The 13,163-nt window shown below is 36.1% G+C and overlaps 1 protein-coding gene across 1 annotated transcript in view; it reads left to right on the top strand.

The window, feature by feature from the left end:
- The window catches only part of LOC115450356 (GTP-binding protein REM 1), a 139,917-nt gene that overhangs the window by 86,449 nt on the left and 40,305 nt on the right, over positions 1–13,163 (top strand). Inside the window, exon 2 of the mRNA XM_037438892.1 lies at positions 12,401–12,616. Coding sequence (XP_037294789.1) covers positions 12,401–12,616 — 216 coding nt within the window. The remainder of the gene's footprint in view (positions 1–12,400; positions 12,617–13,163) is intronic.

Raw genomic sequence — 13,163 nt, 5'->3', positions numbered from 1 at the left:
CCGAGTCATTAAAATTAAACTACTTTTCGGATTCTATCGCGGTTTTTTATATTTTAATTTTCTCTCGACGTTTCGAAGACTTTGCAGCCTTCATGGTCACGGGGGGGACTGAGGTGTTGTTCATCCGTACAATACAATATTTACCTACATTGTACAATTATACAAGTTTTTAAATTTTAGCTGTTGGTGGTCCGATCTACGCAGAATGAGCTCACAGTGTCTTGAAGTCTGGCAGCCGCTCATCAACATTCACGTAAACATAAGAAATCATTATGTATACGTTTCAGTTACAAATATGTTTAGTCCTTACTATTTATAGTTATTTCTAAACATAATGAAATAAATTGTTATATTTAGAAAAATAAAATAAAAACCACCTTAAAGTTTAACAACCATTATCAAAATAAACAAAATTGTCTCAAAACAGTGCTATGTCGAAAGGAAACCCGCAGCTGCACCTATCCAATTATCTATCCAATTTACTTATCCGATCTGGGAATTACCGTGTTGATACCACAGTCGAAAATAAAGACTCGCGTGGCAATTTCGTCGTGTTTATTGCCGCTCGAGACAGCTTTTTCGGACTCGACATTTTATTATCAGTTTATGTTGGTGACCCCTCTCTACCACGTCTGTTCGAAATTGAAACGTTTTCCCTACGAAATATCAATAATAGAGACGTATTTAATAGTGGCAGGAAGGATGTTGGTATAGGTAACCTAATAGAATTTTTAATTATTCGCCTTTTTAAACAACGCGTTTCCATAAAAAAATTTAAGGGAAAGTATAATGTATATTCGATGCGGTGTTAGCCTAGTTGGGTGTGGAACGGACTGCCGTGACGAATATCCGCAGGTTCAAAATCCGAGAGTATACCTGTGATTTATCAAAAAAAATTATGTGTGTATCCTTTGTGAATTATCGCTTGCCTTAACGGTTAAGGAAAACCTGAATACCCGAGAAGTTGTTTTGGTATTTTCAGGAACTGTGAAGTCTATCAATCCGCACTAGGTCAACGTGTTAAACTAAAAGCTAATCCCTCGCAATAGTGGAAGAGATCCGTGCCCAGCTGTGGGATAGTATATAATATAGGGTTGATATATATAATGAATTTGATTTGTATACATAATACTACATTATCCACAACTGGGTGGAAAATAGAAATGATTATCTGATGCAATTCTGTTTATTCATTCAAAGGTAATAGCGTAAAGTTTAGCACATTGGTAATATTTAGAAAACCGGGAATAAATTAATCAATGCATATCCAAAACAAAGATAGTAAGTGAATAAAGCAATTATCTAAATTTATAGCGGCGCCATCGTTCCAAATCTAAACAAATACAAAATCAAACGCAGTAAAGTTCCGGAATGTTCCTTGGCTCTTTGTATTATAGAAAGCATAATATTATATTTTATTTAATGTCAAATGGAGAAGTACTAACGATCACAAAATAAATAATGTTATTGGTAAATAACACTTTATTAATAATGAGTACAATCGAGTGAATTTAATAAAAATCGATGTAGAGTAATAGCCTTACTTTGTGACTGTCTGAAGCCAAACGAATTTCATTTTTTCTGTGTCTATCATTTGCCGTCTTTCCAGCCAGGAGGGAGTTTTATGGTTTCAATACCAAGACCCCCGCTCTAAGTTCGTTCAAGTTATAAATGATTGGTTCTATACTTTTTAAGACTTTTTTAAGACCTTCTGTTATTTTTTGTAAACGTATATCAATGTCATTAAATCCATTTTTGTTGTTTTATTTTTGTTACTCTTCCCCAACTTTAATTTCTTATTATACTCTTCCCATTAAGTCATGGGATTATCCTGCTAGTTTCGCTTTAAAATGGCTAGTCTTTGTTGTTTTCGCTCACGTGAATTTCAGTTGTAACAAATATTTAAATTAGCCCGATATGGCGATAGGCTCTCCTTTCGCATCATGTGACGGATACGTGGTGGAAAGTGCACTAATTGCACCTCTGCTTACCCTTTCTGGGATTAAGGCTTGAGAGTGTGTGTGAAAAATAAACAATGACCTTTGAAACTCAAGCGTACTCAGTCCATCAAAATCGATTCAATAGTTTAGCCGTAAATTCATATTTGTATGCATAGACAATAATGGAATTCTCCAGCGGCAGACGAGGGTGTGTCCACGTTCTTTGTCCAGATTTAGCGTGTGCGTAAACAAGTAGGGTGACCATAAAACAGGTGCAGTTGTTAGTAAACACGCGCATTGACGTCACGCGGAACCGTCTCGAATGCAGCGCCAAAATGACTTGTGAGTCATTTTATGACTCACGCGATTGATTTTTTATGGCTTTCTTAGCCACTGAGTGGAAATGTATGGTATTTACACTTTTATGAGCAATTTGGATTCCATGAAATGATTATTTGCCGTTCATTGTTGTTTTGTGCGGTTGGTCTATATTAAAAATTAAAGTGTTTTTTATTTATTATTCAGGGCTTTATAACTGTACATTATTTTTAAATTTGTATTCAGAATAAATAAAAAGTATATTTTTACGTACCTTCTTTAATCTCTGTACTACCAAAATGTGGACTTCGCTATCGAAATTGAAATTTGATTACCTGCATACGTCATCGACCTAAAGCGAAATGAGATTTCATTACCTGCATACGAGTACGTCAATAATATAAAATATAATAAACCTTTCAACCATCACTTTAAATTCTCAATATACCACATTAAACATAACGTCGGAAACGTAACATTGTAGACACGCCTTCCGCTCCTCGCGCCGCCTGATGCCAGATCTATTGTGAAATAAATTGACGTCAGTCATGTCGGAAGCAATGTCATATCTATATGCGTGTCTGGGTTTATGTTTGGACACGCCTACCCTAGATTTCTGACGTTTGAGAATATGTTTGAGAAGTACATTTCCTACTTCTCTCCTATTGAATGAACTATAATAATGATAATATCAGTCCTGATTTATATACTTGCCCACTGCTGAGTACGGGCCTCCTCCGGTATGTGAAGTCTGCCAACAATTTTTTTATTTAGACATACATTAGATAGACCAGTTTGGTGGACTAAGGCCTTAACCCTTTAAGTAGTAAAGTGAGTTGAACCCAGTAAACTACAAAACGCATGCATAGGGCCTTACATTCATGGCAGGATGTGGGTCTTTCACATCTCTGCTTACCCCTGAAAAAGGCGTGATGCTATGTATCATAATTTCAGTTTCCAAACAATATGACCAAAATAGCTGTTACACAAACTGCCAGTCATTTGGCACAAATGCTGTGCAGATGGAGTGATGAAAACTTGTTGCTATGCTTTGAACGTACATTTTGCCTTTTCAACGATAGGCAGATAACAGTTTGCGGTTTCCCACCTTCGACATATAGTCAGGGGGCCTTAACTCGTTTACCAGGACCAAATCCGTCTTTTTGCAATTACGGGCGCTGTTACTAAAGGATAGTTTTGAAACCCATTTAGATAAATAGAGGATATTGTTGACTCTTTTACGCATAAGGGTACTGAAGCTGTCTTTCAATTAGCACGCCCGGTATTGAAAAAAGACGGATATGCCTCCGTAGACGGAATAGGGCTCCCTGATTACAAAGCGACGGTCGCCAGGAACAAAATCTCATCTGCAAAGTGTCTAGTTGCAGTATAGAGGTTCTAAGTTAAGTGGCAATATAAACATCAATTACTCACTTCAAAATAGAAATTAAATTAATTTTTAACAGCAATCAATAGTTTTGAAAGAAGTAATTGATTGATATTTATATTTTCATTTCACTTAAAACCTTGATACTGCAGCAAGACATTTTGCGGATGAGATTATGTTCTTGGGGAACTTCTAAAGACGTGAGTGTAGCATGGCATGGTTTTAGTTGTGAGAACGGCTTAAACTGGTAAGTTTGTCCTAAATCTATAAACAGATTTCCTCATGTCAAACTAAAATATAAAAAGGTATCACACTCACATTTCAGTTAGGTCCCATCTTATGGGAATAGAATGATTATGATTATAATATTGCGGCTCGGTGAGAAAGTATAGGAGAAAGTCTTTAGTGGGTCATGTATTTATAAACCATCATCCATCTTATTTCGATGCATTGAAAAAACAAACTCTACAATATACAGTAATCAGTTATAACAGCGTATAATATGGATTGTAGATCCTAAGTGCAAATCTCAAGTTGAATAATACTGTTGGAGATTGTAACCTTCGTCGTGACTTATTATTTTTTATATGTTCTATTTTTAGAACTAATTGTATTTTGTTTGCCATAGTTACTTCTCATTTAGTCCGAAATAAACACTCATGTCAATAACATCTTTTTACTAACTTTATTTAATTACTAAGAACATATACCATATTTACAACACGTTATCAGCACGAACGCTTAGTTTTTAGTTTTTTCACGTTATTTGGTAAAATAAAGTTGAATATATTTTTTGTGTGACTAGGAAATAGTAATAGTCTGAAAATGTCACATGAATCTGGAGATGTTTCGAGTATGAAAAATTCCCCTGCGTCGATCACATCTTTTCCATTTCCTTGTTTGAGGATAAAAGATGGATATCCGACTTGGAAGTTCAAGATGCGAAATTACCTTATCCATGAGGATTTATGGGAAACAATTAGTGGATACCGAGATGGAGACACAACCCCTGACTCTACAAAGGTACGCAAAGACGCAAAGGCATTAGCAAAGATATGCTTATCAGTAGAAGGTGCAGCGATAACCCATATAAGATGTGCGAAAACTGCATCTGAGGCATGGACTTGTTTGCAAAAAGCCTTTGAAGATAAGGGAATAGGACGAAGATTATTTTTGGAGCGTAGACTGTACAGGTTGAGTCTATCAGAGTTCAAAAATATTGAACTATACTTAGTCTGGCCATAAATACTGTTACACTTAATTATAAAAAAATATTACATTTGAATTTCGAATCTGTCATTTTTATACGATTGTTCATTGTGTTTTCTCATTTTGGCGCCAATACATTGTAAAATATTTTGCGATATTAAAATGGTGTGGGGTGATAAAGAGAACCGAATCGCTGTGATAGCATTACACAAAGTAGGTATGGAGCCAAATGCAATTTTTAAAACTCTCCATACACTTGGTATTAGTAAAATGTTTGTGTACCGGGCTATTAATAGGTACAATGAGACCTCCTCTGTTTGTGACAGAAAAGATCTGGCCGTCCACGTAGTGTTCGTACGAAAAAGGTGGTCAAAGCAGTAAGGGAAAGAATTCGAAGAAATCCTGTCCGAAAGCAAAAGATTTTATCTCGGGAAATGAAGATAGCACCTAGAACCATGTCGCGTATTTTAAAAGATGACTTAGGACTTGCAGCCTATAAGAGACGCACTGGCCATTTCTTAACTGATAATTTAAAGAAGAATAGGGTGGTAAAATCGAAACAACTACTGAAGCGGTACGCAAAGGGAGGTCACAGAAAAATTTTGTTTACGGATGAGAAAATTTTTACAATTGAGCAACATTTTAACAAACAAAATGACCGTATTTATGCTCAAAGCTCTAAGGAAGCTTCCCAATTAGTCGACAGAGTGCAACGTGGACATTATCCGACTTCAGTGATGGTTTGGTGGGGTGTTAGCTATGAAGGAGTGACTGAGCCATATTTTTGTGAAAAGGTATCAAAACATCGGCACAAGTGTATCAAGATACCATTCTTGAGAAGGTAGTTAAGCCCCTTAACATCACCATGTTCAATAACCAAGTATGGTCCTTCCAGCAAGACTCGGCGCCGGGTCATAAAGCTCGGTCCACGCAGTCTTGGTTGGAATCGAACGTTTCGGACTTCATCAGAGCTGAAGACTGGCCGTCGTCTAGTCCCGATCTTAATCCGCTGGATTATGATTTGTGGTCAGTTTTAGAGAGTACAGCTTGCTCTAAACGCCATGATAATTTGGAGTCCCTAAAACAATCTATACGATTGGCAGTGAAGAATTTTCCCATGGAAAGAGTGCGTGCTTCTATTGATAACTGGCCTCATCGTTTAAAGGACTGTATTGCAGCCAATGGAGACCACTTCGAATAAGCTTTTATATTTTTAATTGTTTTATATTTATGTATTAAACTGACACACTGTAAAAGTAATAAATGTTATTTGCAGTTAACAATTTTCTTTTTTCTTTATTACAATATTTATGGCAAGACTAGGTATATTAACGCAGTTATGTCAACCGCACAGGATCTTGCGGATATTGATGTAGTCATAGAGGACAAGTCTATTGCTGCAATACTTTTGGGAGGTCTAACTCCAAGGTATGAACCTCTCATTATGGCTTTAGAAAATTGCAATGTAGACGTGACTACAGAGTTGGTGAAAACAAAACTGCTTAATGAAATGTCCAAAGATGTGGCTACATCATTAGACTCTGTCTTTCATGCGAAGAAGAAGCCTAAGTCAATGAAGAAGAATATAGTTTGTTATGAGTGCAAGACACCTGGACATAAGAGACCAGACTGTCCACAGAGAAACAAGAAGGAGAAAGGCAATGCGGTAAATACCAATGATACGATATTTACAAGTCTTAATACTTCTGGAAACCCAAGAAAGGACATAATTTATGTAGATTCAGGTTGTACTAGACACATGACTTCTAGACGGGACTGGTTTCAGAATATCTCGATACAGAATCAAGGTACTGTTACTGTCGCAAATGGAGAACAGATTAAGTGCTGCGGAATTGGAAATATTTCAATAAACACGCCCGAGAACGTGGTCAACAATATTAGTGATGTTGCTTATATACCAGATTTGAAAGCTAGTTTGTTATCTGTATATAAAACTGTTGAAAAGGGTTTTATTTGTGTTTTGATAAAAATGGATGTAACTTTTATAAATCTGATACTTTTAATTTTACAGGTGAATCTGTTGCTCATGCCTCGCCCTGTGGTGGACTGTACGTTTTAGATGGTACTGTAAATGTTTCCGAGAATGAGGCGGATAATTTTTTGACACAAGATGTGCACTCTGGTTGTCAGGATAGTTATCAAATTTGGCATAAGAGGTTAGGACATTTGTGTCGTATAGGCATGAACCAACTGAAAAATCACAAGGTAGGTATAAAGTATACAGGAGTAGATAAAACTAGTTGTATCGCTTGCGTGGAAGGTAAACAAGCAAGAAAACCTTTCAAAAGGTTAGCGTTTAATAGGGCTACTTCCCCTTTGGAACTGATCCATATGGATTTGATGGGACCGGTGTCTACAACTTCTTTTCAAGGAAATAGATATATGTTGACAATAGTAGACGATTATACGCGAAAAGTGTTTGCTTATTTTATTTCTTCTAAAACAGAAGTCAAAGATATATTTTGTGTGTTTCAATGTTTTGTTGAAAATCAGTTAGATAAAACAATTAAAGCAATTAGGACTGATGGAGGTAAGGAGTTCGTGAATAAAGAGTTTGTTGATTATCTTGCTTCAAAAGGTATAGAACATCAAACAACGACGCCTTATAGTCCTCAGCAAATTGGAGTAGCGGAACGCACCCATCGTTCGGTTACAGAAAAGGCAAGAACGTTGCTAGCTGAAAGTTCACTACCGAAAGCATTCTGGGAAGATGCATTCCAAGTTGCCATTTACCTTAAGAATAGGTCTCCTCATCGAGCCTTAGGTGGACAAATTCCTTATGACAAATGGTATGGACGAAAAGGTGATCTTAGCCATCTAAAAGTATTTGGTTGTAGAGCTCTAGTCCATATACCTTCGTGTCACAGGAAGAAATTAGATGTCAAGGCACAGGAAGCAATTTTCGTCGGTTATTCTGAAAATCCAGGCACTTATATTTTTAGGGACCCTGCTAACCCACGAAAAAATTATTATATCCAGAGATGCAACCTTTATTGAAAATTGCTTTACAGCTCTAAATAAGAAGCAATCTGTGGCACATTCAGAATCTATATTGTTTTTTGATGAGCAAAAGAGATTGAGTCTGAGTTTGATCATGACTGTCAATTCTATGACTGTGATGAGAATATCAGCCCGGCGGCTGAAGCAACTTTACCAGTAAATCTAGAAAGTACAAAAGAGTCAGTGACTCTGGAACAGCGAGAGTCTCTCATTGACTTAAGGCTGCCTAGTGTGGAAGAAGTGACAGCGAATTTGGAACAGGAATCGCACCCTGAGCGCAGATACCCTTCCAGAGACAGAAAAACAACAAATTTTTATAAAGCTTACAATACGTCAATGGTAGATTCTAATGAACCTACGACATATTACGAAGCTACTCATGCCGATGATGCTGATAAGTGGCAACATGCTATGGTTGATGAGTATAGTTCCTTAAGGAAACTCCATACATGGAATTTAGTAGATAGACCTAACAACAAGGTTATACCATGTAAATGGATTTACAAAATTAAAAGGGATGCTTATGGTAATATTACCAAGTATAAAGCGAGACTCGTCGTCAAAGGTTTTCATCAAGTTGAAAGTGTAGACTACAAGGAGACGTTCGCACCAGTGATTCGTCATTCTTCCCTCCGCACGTTGTTTGCGATAGCTGCAGATATGAAGTTGAGAATGAAGCACTTAGATGTCGATACAGCTTTCCTTAACGGAGATTTAGAAGAAGAAGTTTTCATGGAGCAACCTCTTGGTTTTATTGAAAAGGGTAAAGAAAACAAAGTTTGTTTATTGAAGAAATCTCTTTACGGTCTTAAACAGGCACCGCGAGCTTGGAATAAAAAGTTAAATGAAACGCTTTCTAAAATAGGTTTCATAGGAACTCCTTCCGAACCTTGTGTGTATACTAAACTTTTGGTAAAGAACTTGTAATATTAGGAATCTTTGTTGATGACATAATAGTCTTCTTTAATTCTGATTTGACATTTGACACTGTCAAGAATGATTTGTCGAAATATTTTTCATTAAAAGATCTCGGAATACTGAAATGTTATTTGGGACTACAAGTTGAAAGTGATTCCGAGAGTATAAGGTTGAACCAGCGAAATTATATTCTTTCTATATTAGAAAAATTTAATATGAAGGATTGTAAGGCCGTGGATACTCCATTAATTAAAAAGAATATGGAAAAAGAATGGATGGTCAAGTCGGTGAGTCTTATCCTTATCAAAACTTAATAGGATGCCTCATGTATCTAGCGGTAAACACACGACCAGACATCGCTTACGCCACGAGCTATTTAAGTCAATTTAATACGTGTTTTACTAAAGAACACTGGAATGCTGCTAAAAGGATTCTGCAATACCTAAAAGGTACCCTAAACTATTCATTGGTTTACAGGAAGAATAGAGAACCTTTAAAGGGTTTTGTGACGCAGACTGGGCAAACTGTCCAATCGACAGAAGGTCATACACCGGTTATGTTTACAAGTTAAGTGGAGGTCCAGTATCATGGGAATCCAAGAAGCAACCTACTGTTGCGTTAAGTTCGGCCGAGTCAGAATATATGGCATTAGCGTCTGCCACGAAGGAAGCGTGTTACTTACGTCGGTTTATATACGAGATAACAGGTATACTTTGTTCAGTTAACTTAGCTTCTGACAGCCAAAGTGCCATTAATCTTGTTCGAAATCCTGTACACCACAGCAGGACGAAGCATATAGATACTAGGTTTCACTTTATTAGAGAAAAGGTATCTAATAATATTGTTAAGTTAGAATATATAAAAAGTAACGATATGCCTGCTGATGTACTAACGAAGGCCCTCGGACCTCTAGCACACAAACGATGTGTAGTTAACTTAGGTTTAGAAACTTAATTATTTTATTTGTTTTGTTTCTGTCACAACTGCGATTAAGGGCGGCTGTTGGAGATTGTAACCTTCGTCGTGACTTATTATTTTTTATATGTTCTATTTTTAGAACTAATTGTATTTTGTTTGCCATAGTTACTTCTCATTTAGTCCGAAATAAACACTCATGTCAATAACATCTTTTTACTAACTTTATTTAATTACTAAGAACATATACCATATTTACAACAAATACTTTTACGAATATATCTATATGTACTCGTATAGCATCTCCTAAATAATTTTTTCCGACTTACTTGATAATTGATACGTGTCGTTATATTATGACCAAATTACACAAAATCATTATAAATTGTAGCCTATGTGTTATTCTGATATATAACCAACATTACTGTAAAGTTTCATCCAAATCCGTTCAGTAGTTTTTTCGTGAAAGAGGGACAAACACACATACATCCGTCTTCATGAATTTTAGCATGTAAAATATTGAGTAGGTTGTACTAGAATAGCATCTCTAAATGATGTTAACGTCATCCTGGTCATAAAACATAGCCAATTCTTTCTCCATTGTTAATAAGTGATACAACTACACATGGGTAAGAATGAGGGCCAAATGAAAGATATGTCGTACTAATTCAGAGTCGTATCATTTCATTAGAAACATTTGAATAGGGGCCAGATCGTTGTAATACATATATATATTGTTGTCCAACAAATCTACGGGAAACGATGCCAATAGGTAACTCATAATCTATACTAATTTATACAGAGGAAAAGTTTGTGAGTTTGTTTGTCTGGAACTACTGAACTGATTTTGAAAATTGTTTCACAAATATAAGCTACATTACTCCTGAGCAGTGACAGATTTGTATTTTTTAGGAGTGTAGTACTTTATTTCCGCTACCCCATGTAGGTAGGTTTATGTATGTAAAAATGTAGGTTTCTAAAATACTTAAGAATTTTCCATTTGTTTGTATTATGGAAGGCACTAAAGTTAAATAAACAAATGATTAATCGGGTGAGCGTCCTCTGAAATCTGCCGCCCCTGTGGCTGCCGACCATACGCCGCGGCCTATACGTCCTATTTACAAATCCAAAACTGCTCCTGAGTGATAAAGGCTTTTATCCGGGAAAATATAAAGCGGGACTATTATCCCGGAAAAACTTTTTCAAGCGAGAAGAGCTCCAGGCTAAAACTAGTGATATAATTAAATGATTTTCTTAGAATTCTTAGAAGAGATTTACATGAGGCGATTTATAGTGTGACTATGATAGCGTTATTGTTTTGCCAATGTGGTACAATCACTGCCCTCACTGTCTCGAGGTAGAATCTCGGGTCACGCAAAGGGTATTGAGGTTTTTTACTAAGTATCAATCCAGAGTCTAAAATTTGTGCCCGATATAGCGATAGGCTCGCCCTCATTATAGGACGGAACAAACATGATGAAAAATCAATGAACTAGTTGCAAATCTGCCTACCCCTTCGGAGATAAGGCGATATGTGCATCTGAGCATATAATTTATACTCACACAAAAAAATCTACGATTCAAACTGTGAAAAGTAAATTGCGATAACCGAAGTCAACCACCGCCAACTAAAATAAAATGGACTGAGAAATATACGAACAAAATTGACCCCGCTTTAGAATGACAAAGCAACTGCGTAGTCTATACCTGTCTCTTTCCTGTACGTCTAGTCTGTATTATTCTTCATGTCTATCCACCATTTTCTATAAACAATCCCAATCGCTTTTTTCGATCTATCTCAAAAATGGACCAATTAGAACGAAGATTTAATTGGCATGCTTTCAAATGAATTATTTCGATTGGTTGTCGGAATTGGATTGAAGATTGAGATTGGGATCGTTTATTGAAAACGGCTGTATATCGCACTTTTTTCTTTATCACACTAAGTATTCATTACAGTCGGTTCGGATGTCGCAATGTCATAATCAAATTATTTATTACAGAAATAAATCGGCCAATCTCCCTTTATAACTTTAATTACTTTAAAATATAGGATATTCTGTTATATTGCTATTTACTGTTCGCAATATCGCCCAGTTTTTTATTGTAAAGGGAATGAAACTATTCCGAAACAAAAAATACATGTTCGGAAAATAAACTATTCCGAACATATATTTTTTAATGGTATCATAGTTACAATTTCAGAACAGTGTTTTGCATCGCATCGACTATTTCCTAGATTTGAAAGTTTTATTGTGTTTTTGTAATACGTTCCATTCGTATCGAATTTATGAGATAAAATTGTCCTGTATTATTAGTGAAAGATATATATGAATATCTTTGAACTGTAAAATATCATTGAATAACCTATTCTTTTCGTCATTTTCGAATTATTAATACGAATTACTCGATCCTATATCAATATTTTTAATGCAATCAAAAATATTATCCAAACTATTTTTTAAACCCGCAGGCATAATTAATTTATCTAATAAGTATTTAAATAAAACTACGTAGTTTTTTATTTAATGTAGACTACCGCATTTTTGCAGCCTTTATTATAACGGGGCGGATACGAAATCCGTAAATTACTTTTACTTAAATAAACATTAGATTAAACACAAGAAACTTCGTAGTAGTAATAGTAGAAGTAGAGGAGTATTTAATAACTAATAATCCCTTTCTCCCCCAGGCATAGTAAATCGCGGCGACTCGTTCCGTCGGCGGAGGTCCCGTTCTGGCAGCCTGGCCCCATCCTCCCCTGCCCAGTCAGCGCCAGAGACGACCGAGCGACGGCCAGTGGCGTGTCACCGGGTCGCGATGGTAGGCGCTCCGGGGGTCGGCAAGACAGCACTAATCAGCCAGTTTCAAACCAGCGAGTGTATCAACGCGTATGATAGGCAGAGAGGTAAGTACTAATGATTTATTTATTACTAGCGACCCGCCCCGGCTTCGCACGGTTGCAATGCTGATACTAAATACACTACAGAAAAACACTATAACATAACAAAAAAACCGTATTTCTCCACTATTTAATGGATGTTATTATTACACATATTATTATACCTTCCTCTTGAATAACTCTATCTATTAAAAAACCGCATCAAAATCCGTTGCGTAGTTTTAAAGATTTAAGCACACATAGGGACAGAGAAAGCGACTTTGTTTTATACTATGTAGTGATTAATATCAAAGTACATAGAACAATGTAACAAATAATGGCTTATTCTAACTTATTGTACTAGTAGTGGCTATATAATCTAGTGCTTAAAAAGGAAAACCTGAGCTATAAATGTTTTATTTTGCCAAAATATGAAGGAATAATTGTGCGCAGTTGTGCTATAATGAAAATGGCTGTTGCGTTTTATATCTTAATAAAAGGAAGAAGGGGTTATGCCTTTTTACTTTTTTATATTAATTTTCAATAAAAATCACCTGCATAAGCCACAAAAAGT

This window comes from Manduca sexta, chromosome 15, assembly GCF_014839805.1.
Source record: "Manduca sexta isolate Smith_Timp_Sample1 chromosome 15, JHU_Msex_v1.0, whole genome shotgun sequence".
NCBI classification, from domain to species: domain Eukaryota; kingdom Metazoa; phylum Arthropoda; class Insecta; order Lepidoptera; family Sphingidae; genus Manduca; species Manduca sexta.
The sequence above is the reverse complement of the archived record's forward strand: the minus strand, read 5'-3'. Positions and strand labels throughout refer to the sequence as shown.